The sequence below is a fragment of the Coregonus clupeaformis genome, chromosome 15, assembly GCF_020615455.1.
Source record: "Coregonus clupeaformis isolate EN_2021a chromosome 15, ASM2061545v1, whole genome shotgun sequence".
Lineage (NCBI taxonomy): Eukaryota > Metazoa > Chordata > Actinopteri > Salmoniformes > Salmonidae > Coregonus > Coregonus clupeaformis.
The window spans coordinates 4,327,791-4,346,686 of record NC_059206.1 but is presented as its reverse complement, the minus strand read 5'-3'; the positions used below and the strand labels follow the sequence as shown (position 1 = coordinate 4,346,686).

At 43.4% G+C, this 18,896-nt stretch overlaps 1 protein-coding gene across 1 annotated transcript in view; it reads left to right on the top strand.

The window, feature by feature from the left end:
* Positions 1-15,399, top strand: part of ntng2b (netrin g2b) — a 133,117-nt gene extending 117,718 nt beyond the window's left edge. The window contains exons 6-8 of the mRNA XM_041897645.2: positions 11,491-11,658; positions 12,893-13,027; positions 14,244-15,399. Of these exons, the coding sequence (XP_041753579.2) occupies positions 11,491-11,658; positions 12,893-13,027; positions 14,244-14,470 (530 nt within the window). The 3' untranslated portion in view covers positions 14,471-15,399. The remainder of the gene's footprint in view (positions 1-11,490; positions 11,659-12,892; positions 13,028-14,243) is intronic.
* The last annotated feature ends 3,497 nt before the right edge of the window (positions 15,400-18,896 follow it).

Below are 18,896 nucleotides of genomic sequence, written 5' to 3'. Positions count from 1 at the left end.
GGGTAGGGAATGGCCGGCAGGGATGTAGCTCAGTTGGTAGAGCATGGCGTTTGCAACGCCAGGGTTGTGGGTTCGATTCCCACGGGGGGCCAGTATGAAAATGTATGCACTCACTTAACTGTAAGTCGCTCTGGATAAGAGCGTCTGCTAAATGACTCAAATGTAAAATGATGCTACAAGCTTGGCACACATGTATTTGGGGAGTTTCTCCCATTCTTCTCTGCAGATCCTCTCAAGGAGCATCGCTGCACAGCTATTTTCAGGTCTCTCCAGAGATGTTAGATCGGGTTCAAGTCCGGGCTCTGGCTGGGCCACTCAAGGATATTCAGAGACTTGTCCCGAAGCCAGTCGTGCGTTGTCTTGGCTGTGTGCTTAGGGTTGTTGTCCTGTCGGAAGGTGAACCTTCTCCCCAGTCGCAGGTCCTGAACGCTCTGGAGCAGGTTTTCATCAAGGATCTCTCTGTACTTTGCTCCGTTCATCTTTCCCTCGATCCTGACTAGTCTACCAGTCCCTGCCGCTGAAAAACATCCCCAGCATGGAACCACCGTAGGGATGGTGCCAGGTTTCCTCCAGACGTGAAGCTTGGCATTCAGGCCAAAGAATTCAATCTTGGTTTCATCAGACCAGAGAATCTTGTTTCTCATGGTCAGAGAGTCTTTAGGTGCCTTTTGGCAATCTCCAAGCGGGCAGTCATGTGCCTTTTACTGAGAAGTGGCTTCCGTCTGGTCACTCTACCATAAAGGCCTGATTGGTGGAGTGCTATAGAGATGGTTGTCCTTCTGGAAGGTTCTACCATCTCCACAGAGGAACTCTGGAGCTCTGTCAGAGTGACCGTTGACTCCCTGACCAAGACCCTTCTCCCCCGATTGCTCAGTTTGGCCGGGCGGCCAGCCCTAGGAAGAGTCTTGGTGGTTCCAAACTTCTTCCATTTAAGAATGATGGAGGCCACTGTGTTCTTGGAGAATTGTTTGGTATTCTTTCCCAGATCTGTGCCTCGACACAATCCTGTCTCGGAGCTCTATGGACAATTCCTTCGACCTCATGGCTTGGTTTTTGCTCTGACATGCACTGTCAACTGTGGGACCTTACAGTGGGGAAAAAAAGTATTTAGTCAGCCACCAATTGTGCAAGTTCTCCCACTTAAAAAGATGAGAGAGGCCTGTAATTTTCATCATAGGTACACGTCAACTATGACAGACAAAATGAGGAAAGAAAATCCAGAAAATCACATTGTAGGATTTTTTATGAATTTATTTGCAAATTATGGTGGAAAATAAGTATTTGGTCAATAACAAAAGTTTCTCAATACTTTGTTATATACCCTTTGTTGGCAATGACACAGGTCAAACGTTTTCTGTAAGTCTTCACAAGGTTTTCACACACTGTTGCTGGTATTTTGGCCCATTCCTCCATGCAGATCTCCTCTAGAGCAGTGATGTTTTGGGGCTGTCGCTGGGCAACACGGACTTTCAACCCCCTCCAAAGATTTTCTATGGGGTTGAGATCTGGAGACTGGCTAGGCCACTCCAGGACCTTGAAATGCTTCTTACGAAGCCACTCCTTCGTTGCCCAGGCGGTGTGTTTGGGATCATTGTCATGCTGAAAGACCCAGCCACGTTTCATCTTCAATGCCCTTGCTGATGGAAGGAGGTTTTCACTCAAAATCTCACGATACATGGCCCCATTCATTCTTTCCTTTACACGGTGTTACGAACCCCGTGGCTCTAAACGTCTAGGGTGGATGGACATGAGACCCGTAACATAAATTATGCAAATTAGGAGTGTGGCATGGAGCAGTGAGAACAAATGTGACACAACAACCATGAACTACCGTCAAACACAAATGGTTTATTTCAGAACACACGGTAAGGGTTTGGGAAAAAGGGCTGAGCAGGACCCAAGAAATGAAACAATAGTGTAAAACCCCCTAAACTGATCTAGCCTGCCTGAAGAACCGCTAGGCTACTGCTACCATACAAAAATACAGTGGGTGGTCCGCTCAGGTCTAACTAGTGTTTATAGACAGTTCTTTCTACGGGAAATGTATGCCCAAGGGCAGCTAGCTCAAACTCCCCTTTTCCCAGAAACACACAATAGTTACCAAACAGAGTAACCAGCAACTTAGTGAGTACTCTAAACAAAGGACATCACAGTATCCATTACTCACATACAAAACAGTAGTCTAACAGAATACCAATCATAGTAAACAGCAACTTAGTGAGTAATCAAAACCAGGACACCACCGTGTCCATACTCACATACGGAAATATTCTCTCTCTCTCTCAACAAACACAAGACTGGTTTTTATACAATGGGATGTGTGATTGAACAAACGAGTAACAGGTGGTGCAATGCACAGGAATGTTCACTGATTGGTCCAATCAGCAGACACCTCAACGACCACCAATCAGGAACATACAGGACACCTGTGATTAGGGCAGAAGGAGAGAAACACACAAAAACACAGGATACCTGTATCCGTAACACACGGATCAGTCGTCCTGGTCCCTTTGCAGAAAAACAGCCCCAAAGCATGATGTTTCCACCTCCATACTTCACAGTAGGTATGGTCTTCTTTGGATGCAACTCAGCATTCTTTGTCCTCCAAACATGACGAGTTGAGTTTTTACCAAAAAGTTATATTTTGGTTTCATCTGACCATATGACATTCTCCCAATCCTCTTCTGGATCATCCAAATGCACTCTAGCAAACTTCAGACGGGCCTGGACATGTACTGGCTTAAGCAGGGGGACACGTCTGGCACTGCAGGATTTGAGTCCCTGGCGGCGTAGTGTGTTACTGATGGTAGGCTTTGTTACTTTGGTCCCAGCTCTCTGCAGGTCATTCACTAGGTCCCCCCGTGTGGTTCTGGGATTTTTGCTCACCGTTCTTGTGATCATTTTGACCCCACGGGGTGAGATCTTGCGTGGAGCCCCAGATCGAGGGAGATTATCAGTGGTCTTGTATGTCTTCCATTTCCTAATAATTGCTCCCACAGATGATTTCTTCAAACCAAGCTGCTTACCTATTGCAGATTCAGTCTTCCCAGCCTGGTGCAGGTCTACAATTTTGTTTCTGGTGTCCTTTGACAGCTCTTTGGTCTTGGCCATAGTGGAGTTTGGAGTGTGACTGTTTGAGGTTGTGGACAGGTGTCTTTTTATACTGATAACAAGTTCAAACAGGTGCCATTAATACAGGTAACGAGTGGAGGACAGAGGAGCCTCTTAAAGAAGAAGTTACAGGTCTGTGAGAGCCAGAAATCTTGCTTGTTTGTAGGTGACCAAATACTTATTTTCCACCATAATTTGCAAATAAATTCATTAAAAATCCTACAATGTGATTTTCTGGATTTTTTTCCCTCAATTTGTCTGTCATAGTTGACGTGTACCTATGATGAAAATTACAGGCCTCTCTCATCTTTTTAAGTGGGAGAACTTGCACAATTGGTGGCTGACTAAATACTTTTTTCCCCCACTGTATATAGACAGGTGTGATCCTTTCCAAATCATGTCAAATCAATTGAATTTACCACAGGTGGACCCCAATCAAGTTGTAAAAACATCTCAAGCATGATCAATGGAAACAGGATGCACCTGAGCTCAATTTCGAGTCTCATAGCAAAGGGACTGAATACATACATACATAAGGTATTTCTGTTGTTTATTTTTTAAATACATTTGCAAAAATTTCTAAAAACCTGTTTCCGCTTTGTCATTATGGGGTATTGTGTGTAGATTGATGAGGGAAAAAATGTATGTAATCAATTTTAGAATAAGACTAACGTAACAAAATGTGGAAAAAGTCAAGGGGTCTGAATACATTCCGAATGCACTGTAACATGCAGAGACAGTAGGTAGCCCATAGGCTACATTGTGTGTTCTAGCAGGGGCTGTTTACGTGTTGCGCTGGGGTGCAGACTCAGGTTGGATCTAGGAAACCCATCTAAAACAAAGATTTGTTCATCTCCTAAAGGGATTCTCAAGCTTTTGATCTCAGGAGGAGAGCCTGAGGCCAGACAGTTGTATGGGATCATATACAATGATTTCAAAGGTAAGACACCGAACAAGAATAGCTAGCAGGGGAGTGACTGAGGATGCTTACAGGAGACTGGAGCATCATGGAATCCTGTTTTGTCAGTGGTGCTAGTGGAGTAGCTAGCATTGAGTTAGTGAAGAGTTAGTAGAGTGGTATTGAGTTAGTGAAGAGTTAGTAGAGTGGTATTGAGTTAGTTGAGTAGCATTGAGTCAGTAGAGTTAGTAGAGTGGTATTGAGTTAATGAAGATTTAGTAGAGTCGTATTGAGTTAGTAAAGAGTCAGTAGAGTGGTATTAAGTCAGTAGAGTTAGTAGAGTGGTATTGACTTAGTGAAAAGGTAGTAGAGTGGTATTGCGTTAGCGAAGAGTCAGTTGAGTGGTATTGAGTCAGTAGAGTTAGTAGAATGGTATTGAGTTAGTGAAGAGTTAGTAGAGTGGTATTGAGTTAGTGAAGAGTTAGTAGAGTGGTATTGAGTTAGTTGAATAGCATTGAGTTACTAGAGTTAGTTGATTAGCATTGAGTCACTAGAGTTAGTTGAATAGCATTGAGTCACTAGAGATAGTTGAATAGCATTGAGTCACTAGAGTTAGTTGAATAGCATTGAGTCACTAGAGTTAGTTGATTAGCATTGAGTCACTAGAGTTAGTTGAATAGCATTGAGTCAGTTGAGTAGCATTGAGTCAGTAGTAGAGTAGCATCAAAGAGAACAGTATGTGGACAGTTTTTGGACATGGTCACTGTCTGAATGACCAGATTGGTGTCAAAAACTGTGGAAAGATTCCTTTTCTCTGCATGTTTTAGTTTTTCTCCTTTTCTGACTGTGTCATTCCTCATCATCATATTGGTATTGTTTGGCTCACAAGGTAAGCATTAAAATGTCGTATTCACTGTCACTATCTTGTCATTGCTATCACTATTCATCACTATTAAAACAGCTCCATTTGCTCCCTGTCCAACACTTCTCGTAATGATTTGTGTCAGATATCATTTCATCCCCCAGATTTAACAACTATCCACGAATATAGGCCTACAAAACCTTCAAAATAACAGTATCTCCCTTGTTACTATTTTCTTTTACAGCCTTCCATAAATAAAGTCCCATCTTGACTTTGCGTACATTTGTGGAACTATGTCCCGGCGCTCTCCCTCTCTACCGTCTGTGGAGTAATTGGGCATTTATATTTAATTACAATGTAACGTTTCTCCCCTAACCCTTATTTTATAGCTGAGAGAAGCATTTTATGTGTGTGTGTACGTGTGTTTGTGTTTGTGTGTGTATGTGTGTGCATCTGTGTGAGTGTGTGTGTGTGTGAACGAGAGAGTGTGTGTTTGCGTTTTATGTGACTCTCTTCTCACCGGCGGTTCCCCACTCAAAACAGCTCATCAATATTTCAGCGGCGTCATCAACCAAACAATAATAAAATAATAATGTGATGGCTGATTAAACAGCTAAACTTAGACTTTTAATGTGCATTCAAATGTGTATTTGCATAAACATGCCTGGTAAACGTCTCTTTAGAGGACAGCCATGCCTCGTAGCGCACACACACTGCAGCCGACTTCTAAAGCTTAATAAAACCTTCATTAGGTACAAACCTCAGCCAACAATATCACAGGAAGGAGGAATCTCTCTCTCTCTCTCTCTCGCTCTCGCTCTCACTCGCACACGGAGAGAGGCTGATCTTGAAATATGTGGAGATATTACTGTCTGAGATATTGTCTTGTTTTGAATAAAAATATATACCTTTTTTTCTCTCTCATTTTTCGACTTTCAGCATATTAACTTTTTGAAACTTTGGTTGGGGACGCTCTACATTGGTCTGTAAATACATTCATAAAACCAGGTGATTATGATGATATTATTGTATTTTATTGTACTTCCTGGTTTACCATATCAAATTCAACTTAGGGGGCATTGAAGGAAGTCACCCTCTCTATGAGTGGACTGCACAGAGTGAGGATTATAGAACAGACAGTATCATATGTACAAGCAGGTAAAGACTGTGTCCCAAATGGCACCCTATTTCCTACATAGTGCACTACTTTTGACCACAATCCTATGAGCCCTGGTCATAAAGTAGTCCACTACATAGGGAATAGGGTGCCATTTGGGATGCAGTATAGAAACTATAGAAGCATCAGATAGATAGAGAAGAGATTAAGACCTACTGTATAATGGGAAATATAAGTTGTGTCAGGAATGAGGATCTTCTTACACCAGGCCTCTTTAATCTTCCCTGCATTAAAACACAAACAAATCCCCACCCATAACACACACACGGGTGCACACACACACATATGCACACACACACACACACACACACACACATGCGCATGTATGCACAAAACACACGCAAATAAACATACACACAGGACAACACACACACACACACACACACACACACACAACCTCCCCCTGAAATACACACACACACACCAGTATAGATTGCTGTCAGTAGAGCTTGATAAAGCCCAGTCAGCATTCACCTGTCTTGGGGAGGTGAGGGAGGGGGTGAGTTATCTGAAGTCTCTTTAACAAGTTGTGAGTCAGACACAAAGACAAAAGGCCTCCTCGTCGTTTCATTGACTCGCAGATGGACAAACACAGGTTACGATATTTGAAGCGTTCCCAAATCGTTCATTTTTTGGTGGTCCAGAGAGACCGTTTCTCAGTGGGATCATCATCTAACATTTCCCACCTAAGCCATGTCTCCACCATACCACGACCTTGCTACAACCATCTCTAACATTTCCCACCTACGCCATGTCTCCATCATACAACGACCTTGCTACAACCATCTATAACATTTCCCAGCTATGCCATGTCTCCATCATACCACGACCTTGCTACAACCATCTCTAACATTTCCCACCTATACCATGTCTCCACTATACCACAACCTTGCTACAACCATCTCTATGGCTCATTATGTAATACGATACCATACAATATACTGTCCATTTATATGGACATTCATTCTTTGAAGTCAGCATACAAACCAATACATTATATTACACATGCAATACAGAAAACACTAGAAAGCCAATACATTATAACACATGCAATACAGAAAACACTAGAAAGCCAATACATTATAACACATACAATACAGAAAACACTAGAAAGCCAATACATTGTAACACATGCAATACAGAAAACACTATTAAGTTAATTCCGCCTTCAGTCTCTGTGGCCTGCTGTCCGGCCATGTACTGGATCTACATCTGTCCTATGTCCCACTGTCCTCTCTGCTCCCAGACTGTCCCACTGTCCATCACCTCAACTCTCCTCTCTGCTCCCAGACTGTGAGTGCTACGGCCACTCTAACTCTCCTCTCTGCTCCCAGACTGTGAGTGCTACGGCCACACTAACTGTCCTCTCTGCTCCCAGACTGTGAGTGCTACGGCCACTCTAACTGTCCTCTCTGCTCCCAGACTGTGAGTGCTACGGCCACTCTAACTGTCCTCTCTGCTCCCAGACTGTGAGTGCTACGGCCACTCTAACTGTCCTCTCTGCTCCCAGACTGTGAGTGCTACGGCCACTCTAACTGTCCTCTCTGCTCCCAGACTGTGAGTGCTACGGCCACTCTAACTGTCCTCTCTGCTCCCAGACTGTGAGTGCTACGGCCACTCTAACTGTCCTCTCTGCTCCCAGACTGTGAGTGCTACGGCCACTCTAACTGTCCTCTCTGCTCCCAGACTGTGAGTGCTACGGCCACTCTAACTGTCCTCTCTGCTCCCAGACTGTGAGTGCTACGGCCACTCTAACTCTCCTCTCTGCTCCCAGACTGTGAGTGCTACGGCCACTCTAACTGTCCTCTCTGCTCCCAGACTGTGAGTGCTACGGCCACTCTAACTGTCCTCTCTGCTCCCAGACTAAGAGTGCTACGGCCAATTGACGGAGTCACCCATGATTCACCAAATGACATTTTGAAGGAAGAAACAAAGTACTTTAAGCATATGTTTTCTTTTCAGTCGCCTCCATCTCCTCTAACTGAAGCTAATTGTAGAGATTTTTTTTCTATTGATAATGTCAAATTAACAGCCACACAGAAAGACTCATGTGAAGGTGAAATTACAGAGGAGGAACTTCTGGATGCAATTAAAGACTTTAAGTCTGGGAAAACTCCAGGGGTTGGATGGCATACCAGTCGAGGTATACCAAACCTTTTTGATATACTAAGAGGACCGTTATTAGCATGTTTTAACCACTCCTATGTAAATGGTAGATTATCTGACACTCAAAGAAGAAGGACTGATCTCATTATTACTGAAACAGGATACAAGTGGAAAATATAAAGATCCAGTCCATTTACAAAATTGGAGGCCCCTTACACTTCAGTGTTGTGATGCAAAAATCCTAGCAAAATGTATAGCGCATAGAATTAAAAAGGTATTGCCGGATATTATTCATTCTAATCAGACAGGTTTTTACATGGAAGATACATTGGAGATAATATAAGGCAAGTAGTGGAAACATTAGAACACTATGGAAAATATGGGAAACCAGGCCTGCTATTCATAGCAGACTTCGAAAAGGCATTTGATAAAGTTCGACTGGGGTTTATATATAAATGCCTGGAGCATTTCAATTTTGGAGAATCTCTTATAAAATGGGTCAAAATCATGTATAGTAACCCTAGGTGTAAAATAGTAAATAATGGCTATTTCTCAGAAAGTTTTAAACTGTCAAGAGGAGTGAAACAAGGTTGTCCACTATCGGCATATCTATTTATTGTGGCCATCGAGATGTTAACGATTAAAATCAGATCTAATAATAATATCAGAGGATTAGAAATAAAGACCTTAAAAACAAAGGTGGCATTGTACGCTGATGATTCATGTTTTTTTAAATCCACAACTAGAATCCCTCCACAGCCTCATAGAGGATCTAGATACATTTTCTAACCTCTCTGGATTACAACCAAATTATGACAAATGTACTATATTACGTATTGGATCACTAAAAAATACAATTTTTACATTACCATGTAGTTTACCAATAAAATGGTCTGATGGTGATGTGGATATACTCGGAATACATATCCCAAAGGAAATAAATGATCTCACTTCAATAAATTTTAATAAAAAAAAAAAAAAAATAGATAAGATCTTACTACCATGGAAAGGAAAATACCTGTCAATTTGTGGAAAAATCACCCTGATTAACTCATTAGTATTATCACAGTTTACCTATTTGCTTATGGTCTTGCCTACGCCTAGCGAACAGTTTTTTAAATTATATGAGAAAAAATATTCAATTTTATTTGGAACGGCAAGCCAGACAAAATTAAAGAGCATATTTATATAATGAATATGAATTCGGAGGACAGAAATTATTAAATATTAAAGCATTAGACCTATCACTAAAAGCTTCAGTCTTACAAAAGTTATACTTAAATCCGAACTGGTTCTCAAGCAAATTAGTAAGATTGTCTCACCCAATGTTCAAGAAAGGCCTTTTTCCCTTTATTCCAGATTACAACCTCACACTTTCAGTTATTTGAAAAGGAAATAATCTCCCAAATGTCACTATTTCTAAAACAAGCCATAGAAAGTTGGTTGCAATTTCAATTTAATCCTCCAGAAACGACAGAACAAATAATGCAACAAATATTGTGGTTAAATTCAAATATACTAATTGACAAAAAACCTTTATTTTTTGACAGAATGTTTAAAAAAGGTATAATCTTTGTAAATGATATCATCGGTAGGACTGGTGGAGTTATGACGACATGCAGCTAACAAAAACATATGGAAATGTCTGCTCTACCCAAAATTACAACCAAATAATGGCAGCATTACCGCAAAAATGGAAGAGGAAAGTGGAGGGGGAGAAAGTAAGGAACTTGTCTGTCGGCCTTGCATTAAAGAACATAATTGGTTAAGGAAAACTGTGATAAATAAAAAAATATATCAGTTTCACTTAAGGACCAAAGGATTGACAGCCGTCCCATATAGATTGCAAAATAGTTGGGAAGAGATCTTTGATGTACCGATCCCATGGCATAGTGTTTATGAACTGACACGCAAAACGACACCGGATTCAAAAATTAGAATCTTTCAATTTAAATTATTATATAAAATCACTTGCTACCAATAGAATGTTATTTATATGGGGGATACAATCCTCCCAGCTCTGCAGATTTTGCTGTGAAGAGACGGAATCATTGGACCATTTGTTTTGGTTCTGTCCATTTGTAGCTTGTTTTTGGACACTGGTCCAGGAATGGCTAAAGGATTGCAATATTTACCTGGAACTAACCTTGCAGATAGCATTACTGGGTGATCTGAAAAGTCATAGTCAATCAATCAATAATATAATAATACTTTTAGCAAAGCTGTTTATTTTTAACTCTCAATCTGTAGAAGCAATGAGAATAGAAAGGTTCAGAATTATTGTAAAACATCACAGTACGGTTGAAATATATATGGCAAATAGAAATCCGATATGGATGGTGTTAAGAGATAGATGGGAGGTATTGAATAGAGCTGAAGGATGGGACTAATAACAAATAACAACAAATAATAACAAAGATAGCTAATAATGTAAAGCATACTGTGTCCATAATAAGTATATAGGCTGTATGTTGGGAGCTTTTGGGAAAGAGCACAGTTAGAAAGATATGGCATATAGAAGCAAACCGGATGGACATCATGAAAAGCGATCGGAGAGGTTGAGAGTAGAAGTAGTTCAGGAGCAAAAAAATAAATAAATAATAATAATAATAATAATGATATATATGTATGTATGTATGTATATGTATATATATATGTATATATATAATAGAATTATTGTAAAATTAACTGTGTCCATAAGGTGTAGATAGTAAGTATAGACCGGAAGTAGAGACCTGGGCATTGTTGTTCACTAATTTACTCCAAGTAGGGAAAGGATGGTGGGGTTGAAAAGTAATAAAGGGGAGTATATATATAAAAAAAAAAAAAAAATAGGGGGATTGGAAGTGATGCAGACAATTACATTGATAGAAGATACAATCTATCTGCAATATTAAGCTGATCCATTCCCCAGAGAAAAAAAAGAAAAAAAAAAAAAAAAAAGAGTGCTACGGCCACTCTAACTGTCCTCTCTGCTCCCAGACTGTGAGTGCTACGGCCACTCTAACTCTCCCTCTCTGCTCCCAGACTGTGAGTGCTACGGCCACTCTAACTGTCCTCTCTGCTCCCAGACTGTGAGTGCTACGGCCACTCTAACTGTCCTCTCTGCTCCCAGACTGTGAGTGCTACGGCCACTCTAACTGTCCTCTCTGCTCCCAGACTGTGAGTGCTACGGCCACTCTTAACTGTCCTCTCTGCTCCCAGACTGTGAGTTCTACGGCCACTCTAACTGTCCTCTCTGCTCCCAGACTGTGAGTGCTACGGCCACTCTAACTGTCCTCTCTGCTCCCAGACTGTGAGTGCTACGGCCACTCTAACTGTCCTCTCTGCTCCCAGACTGTGAGTGCTACGGCCACTCTAACCGCTGCAGCTACATAGACTACCTGAACATCGTGACGTGCGTCAGCTGCAAGCACAATACCAGAGGACAGAACTGCCAACACTGCAGACTGGGCTACTTCAGAAACGCGTCCGCCGAACTGGACGACGAGGGTGTCTGCATCGGTCAGTCGCTGTGTGTGTGTGTGCATGCGCATGGGGGTGTGTGAGTCGGGGGGGGATGTGTGTATGTGTATATGTGTCATTGTGTGTGTGTGTGCATGTGTTTTCGTGTGTGTGTGTGTGTGTGTGTGTGTCTGCATTTATTGCAGAATAATCATTAGGCATTATGTGTGTTACACAAACAAACAGTGTGAAATGTTGATTCACCAAGACGTCATTGATCAAAAATACAGTTTAGCGAGATCAGCACTTCCATCTCCAAACAATACTGCCAGAAAAAACTGCAAAACAGATAAAGACAGTAAAAACACTGACTCACTGAGATAAGACTATTATTCCTCCTGGATTCTCTGTGGAGCTGACTGTAATGTTGATGTAGTCCATCTGCAGGTGAGAGGTGGGGGGCTGGAAGAGGGTAGGAGGGGGGCTGGAGGAGGTTAGCGGGAGGGTAGAAGGGGGGCTGGAGGAATGTAGGAGGAGGGCTGGAGGAGGGTAGAAGGGGGGCTGGAGGTGGTTGGAGGAGTGCAGGAGGAGAGTAGAAGGGGGGCTGGAGGTGGGTAGGAGGGGGGTTGGGAGGAGGGTCAGGAGGAGGGTAGGAGGGGGGCTGTAGGAGGATAACCCTGTCACAGTGGGGGGGACACACAGGGCCAGGCTTTGAAGTCAGCACAAATGAGGCCCCATTAGCTCACATGCCAGGCTACTGACACACAGAGACTGGCATCGAATCAATACAGGAGAGAGTGAGAGAGAGTCTTACACATGCATACATACACCAAATTAACTTCACTTACAGATAAATATATTTTCTAACATGCCTGCCTCCCTTCATCTCTTTCTCCCTCTATCCCCCTATCCCTCTATCCCCCTCTCCCCATCTCCCCTCTCCCTATCTCTCCCTCTCCCCTCCCCCTCTATCCCCCTCTCCTTCTATCCCCCTCTCCCCATCTCCCCTCTCCCTCTCTCCCATCTCCCTCTCTCCCCCTCTCCCTCTATCCCCCTCTCCCCATCTCCCCATCTCCCTCTATCCCTATCTCCTCTCTCCCTCTCTCCCCTCTCCCTCTATCCCCCATCTCCCTCTATCCCATCTCCCTCTATCCCTATCTCCTCTCTCCCTCTTTCCCCTCTCCCTCTCTCCCCCCTCAACTCATCTATCCTCTCCCATCTCTCATCTCCCTCTATCCCCCTCTCCCCTCTCCCTCTTCCCCCTCTCCCCTCTATCCCCCTCTCTCCTCTCCAGAGTGTAACTGTAACCAGATGGGTTCTGTCCATGACCGGTGTAATGGGACAGGCTTCTGCCAGTGTAAATACGGCGCTACGGGGCCCAAGTGTGACGACTGTTTCCCTGGGTACTACTGGAAACAAGGGTGTTACTGTGAGTATACAGGGGGAGGGGGGAGAGATGCACTTGGGTGTGTGTGTGGGAGGGATAGAGTGTGTGTATGAAATGCGAAATGTTGTAGGGAATATGTCGTGTTCATCCTATCATCCATATCTCCCTCGTTATCTCCCTCGTTAGTAGCATCACCTGCTCCTTTCATTTACACCTTAACTTAACCCTATTTCATGAAGCCTCCTTCCCCCTATCATATACCATAGAGTCAGGGCCATGTCTCAAACACATACAGCCCCTGCCTCCTTTTCTCTTTGAGGCTGGCTTTGGAATCCCTCCTTACTGCAGTTTGTTAGTTAGCCAATTGGGTCAATCAGTAGTGCATAGTGGATCCCATATTTAGATTAACGTGAGAGAGTAAAAACGTTTTCGGTCGCTTTCAGAAACATGCAACGGAAGCATGATTCACACAGAGAGATCCAGAACAAAAAAGCTTTGTCAACATGCCCCACAAATCTTCACAAGTCTTTCCGTCACGCACGTTCACACACACACACACACGCGAAGCATGCACACACGCTGTGACACACACACACACACACACACCCTCTCTCATAAACACATACTACGTTTTTAGGCGAAATATCTTGTACAGTATAAAAACTGCTAGCATGTTCTTCCCCACCGCGTTTACAGCTTTTTCATTCAGCCTGTGATTTACAGACAAATAAGACATTTATAAGAGTCTTCTGAACAAAAATAAAGACATTAATCTGATTCAGAGAAAGTGCATGCTCCAAACAAACGGGAAAAAAAGATGGCAGAAAAGAGAAGGCAGGTGTTACTTGTTGCCGAGCTCGAGGCTAGGCTTGGAGAATTCATATCTCTCTCTCTCTCTCTCTCTCTCTCATTTCTCCCTTCTCACTACATTTCTCTTCTCCATCTTGTTCTTTCTGTGGCAAAACTCCTCTTCTCATCTTCCCCCCATCGCTCTCTCCTATCTTATTCCTCTCTTTATTCCTCCCCCATCCTCTTTTTATCTTTCATGGAACCTTGTCGTTTTGCCACTACATCTCCCTCTCTGTCCCGCGTCCCTTTTTCTCCTTCAATCACCTTCCTCAACCCCCTCTCTCGCATTCATCCTCTTCCTCCCTCTACCTCCATCCACACCTTCTCTATCACTTCCTTCACCTCTCTATCTGCTTCTCTCCCTTTCTCCCTCCTCCCTCCTCCTCTCTCTCCCTCCCCCCTCCCGCAGCCAACGTGTGTGACGAGGAGCTGCTCCTGTGCCAGAACGGTGGGACGTGCTCCCAGAACCAGAAGTGTATCTGTCCCCCAGAGTTTAAGGGCGTGCTGTGCCAACAGTCCCGCTGCGAGGGGGACAAGGCCTGCAACACTGCCTGCACCGCCCACCTCCACCTCCTCGTCCCACTACTGCTCTGCGTCCTGCTACCCCACCTTCTGGCCACTTTAACTGCACACTGAGTCACCTGCTGCCCCCTCAAACACAGGGGGAACTGTTGTGTGTGTGTGGACAATCCTTAGAGAGGGAAGATTGGGAAAGGTCTGCAAATACACACACACCTCACTGGCCAGGGGAACGTGTGAGAGTAAAACGGGAGAATGACAGAACAGAGAGAATGACTTCAGAGGAAGATGGAGGAAAATCAGACAACCAACCCCCCTGTCTCTCTCCCTTTAAACTTGAGCTGGAGGAATCTCGAACTCATACCAAAAAGCATAATAATTATTAAACGAGCAAAAGACTGTCCGTTTAACACTTTAAATCACTACTGTTCACTATGAAGAAGATAAGGGAGGGAGGAAATGGCTGATGTAACAAGTACATTTCCTTTGTCTTAATTCATTGAGTTAATGCGCCCCTCTTCTCTTGAGACCCTGCACTTACTGCTGCGGACAGACAGACAGACGGACGGACAGACGGGGAGTGTGTTTGGCTAGACTTGGGGGAGGGCTGGACTGGGAGGGGATTCGCTGCTGAGGCCTAAGTAGAATAGACTGTAAACCAGGTTTCACATCTTCGACTCAAAATGACAGACTTGTTTTCACCTTTTCCATTTTTTATTTCATCATCTTCTTCAGTCATTATTGTATTTTATGAGCCCACCGACAGACGCTGAGATTATACATATAATTGTTACAATATCCAGAGGGTTATCAATATTAAGATTTTTGTCACTATTATGGTTGTTATAGGAATGAGTGTGTCGCCACAGTTTAGCAAGATTTTATCTTCACACAGTATTCAGGAGTAAAACAGAATTTAACTTATCAACAGTCTGAAAAGAGAGAAAAAAAAAGAAATCGACAAAGTATCAATATTATATGACATTATTTGAATAGTTTTTGTAGAGATTATTTTTGTTTGGAGTTATAATAAATGAACTATTCCAGAGGAGCATTTTATTACACTGTAAACTTTACAGTAAATGTGTCTGTTTTTTGCTTTTACTTGTACATTATTGATTCAATTCATTCTTTCAAGAGAACAAATGTGTCACTACCAACCAAAACTGGCAGTTATCTACTCCAGAGTGGAAGTGTCTGGGTTGCTGAAAAGTGGGAAAAAAATGACCTTATTTATTGGTAGGGGAGTGGGGTAAATTGAGCGAAAGGATTTGTTGAGCCACCCCTTGTTTTTAGGAAACTGTACACAAAATGAATCATGTGACCAAATATTTAGAAAGAGGTCATCATTTCATAGTCTGTGAAGGAAGAATCTCTGTAGCTCAATTGGTAGAGCATGGCGCTTGTAACGCCAGGGTAGTGGGTTCGATCCCCGGGACCACCCATACGTAAAAATGTATGCACACATGACTGTAAGTCGCTTTGGATAAAAGCGTCTGCTAAATGGCATATTATTATTATTAAGAATCCACATTGAAAAAGTGGTAAGCAAGTTAGGTAACAGATTTTCACAAAGTCAGATGAATTTATTGTGTTATAGGTTTCATGATGCTTGTGTCTAAACCAAAGTGGATAGTTTTACGATTGTTTTGTACATCAGTTGGGTTGTCTACAAGCTACAATATGAGGTCCTAAACCTAGCATGAAAGTGCTTCCTTGTAGCTGTGTGGGCTAATATAGTAAAAATGTTTGCCTTGGGGCAAGTTGAGCCAATGGCCACCAAACAAATGATTACATTTGGTCAGTTTCATGTTTAATATGCATAGTATTTTTGCAACGTGTCATGCATGTTAACTTATTGTTACAGCGCATCAGGCCCCGTGCATACAAAAGTAAAACAAGCAGGGGCCTACCAGTGGAGGCTGCTGAGGGGAGAATGGCTCATAATAATGGCTGGAACAGAGCCAATGGAATGGCATCAAACCATGTGTTTGATACCATTCCACCGATTCCGCTCCAGACGTTACCATGAGTCTGTCATCCCCAATTAAGGTGCCACCAACCTCCTGTGGTCTAGCCACCCTTGAGGTTCTTGAGAGAGCAGCCAAGGAAGTGACATAAGAGAAGAAGTACCCTTGAGCAGCAGCAAGGGATGACAAAAGACTGAATGACACTGAAGAGGCACATTGACAAAAAATAAAACGAACATGTATGGTGGCTTGCGAAAGTATTCACCCCCTTGGCATTTTTCCTATTTTGTTGCCTTACAACCTGCAACGATAGAGTACCAGAGGCACACAAGGTCTTCTCTGATGACATGGAGTCTGAGCTTGCCAAACATGTAAATCATTTTGCAGACTGATTTCATGGGCTTAGCAGCCTCAAAATGAATTGAATTGGCACACTGAAACAACATCCTTGTCCCAGACAGCTGGTCAAGAAATGGAAAGGTAAGTGATTTTGAACAGAGAGATCTATATCTGAATATAGGCATACATTTAAGATATACGATATAGCACACCCCCATTCCATGAATTAAACTTTGACCTACCAGCTACATGACCCAATGTCACAGGACATCATCACACACTTACCCCAAGGCGGCTCAATGCTAAACTTACCCCATACCCATACTCTTTTTGGACAAGCTATGTTTTGAAAACTGTTATGTTTACATGAATTCTGATTATTTCCAGGGATACACATCATCCTGAAATACACTACATGACCAAAAGTATATGGACACCTGCTCGTCGAACATCTCATTCCAAAATCATGGGCATTAATATGGAGTTGGTCCCCCCTTTGCTGCTATAACAGCCTCCACTCTTCTGGGAACGCTTTCCATTAGATGTTGGAACATTGCTGTGGGGACTTGCTTCCATTCAGCCACAAGAGCATTAGTGAGGTCGGGCACTGATGTTGAGCGATTAGGCCTGGCTCGCAGTCGGCGTTCCAATTCATCCCAAAGGTGTTCGATGGGGTTGAGGTCAGGGCTATGTGCAGGCCAGTCAAGTTCTTCCACACCGATCTCGACAAACCATTTCTGTATGGACCTCGCTTTGTGCACGGGGACATTGTCATGCTGAAATAGTAAAGGGCCTTCCCCAAACTGTTACCACAAAGTCGGAAGAACAGAATCGTCTAGAATGTCATTGTATGCTGTAGCGTTAAGATTTCCCTTCACTGGAGCTAAGGGGCCTAGCCCGAACCATGAAAAACAGCCCCAGACCATTATTCTTCCACCACCAAACTTTACAGTTGGCACTATGGGCAGATAGCGTTCTCCGGCATCCGCCAAACCCAGATTTGTCCATCGGACTGCCAGTTGGTGAAGCGTGATTCATCACTACAGAGAACACGTTTCCACTGCTCCTTAGTACAATGGCGGCGAGCTTTACACCACTCCAGCCGACGCTTGGCATTGCGCATGGTGATCTTAGGCTTGTGTGCAGCTGCTCGGCCATGGAAACCCATTTCATGATGCTCCCAAAGAACAGTTATTGTGCTGACATTGCTTCCAGAGGCAGTTTGGAACTCGGTAGTGAGTGTTGCAATCGAGGACAGACGAATTTTACGTGCTTCAGCACTCGGCGGTCCTGTTCTGTGAGCTTGTGTGGCCTACCACTTTGTGGCTGAGTCGTTGTTGCTCCTAGACTAGATGTTTCCACTTTACAATAACATCACTTACAGTTGACAGGAAATCTGACGATCTGACTATGACGGTGCCACGTTGAAAGTCACTGAGCTCCTCAGTAAGGCCATTCTACTGTCAATGTTTGTCTATGGAGATTGCATGGCGGGGTGCTCATTGTATACACCTGTCAGCAACGGGTGTGGCTGAATGTAAAAAATGGCTCAACATACTCCCCTCTCACCTATGTAATTTAATTCAGGTCAGACATGTTTTATGCAAACAGAAAAAGAGCTAACATGATGATTGACACCAACACATCCAGCTCAGTTGGAGATTGAACCATTGGGAATTATGAAGAACTGAAAGTGAACCAAAAATGGCACCACAATGTCCTAACAATTAGGAAAGCAAAGGCTAACTTTTTCAAACAGAAATTTGCATCCTGTAGCACTAACTCCAAAAAGTTTTGGGACACTGTAAAGTCCATGGAGAATAAGAGCACTTCCTCCCAGCTTCCCACTGCACTGAGGCTAGGAAACACTATCACCACCGATAAATCTACAATAATCGAGAATTTCAACAAGCATTTTGCTACGGCTGGCCATGCTTTCCACCTGGCTACCACTACCCCGGCCACAAGCTCTGCACCCTCCGCTGCAACTTGCCCATGCCCCCCCCGCTTCTCCTTCACACAAATTCAGACAGCTGATGTTCTGAAAGAGCTGCCAAATCTGGACCCCTACAAATCATCTAGGCTAGACAATCTGGACCCTTTCTTTCTAAAACTAGCCGCCAAAATTGTCGCAACCCCTATTACTAGCCTGTTCAACCTCTCTTTCGTAACGTCTGAGATCCTCAAAGATTGGAAAGCTGCCGCGGTCATCCCCCTCTTCAAAGGGGGTGACA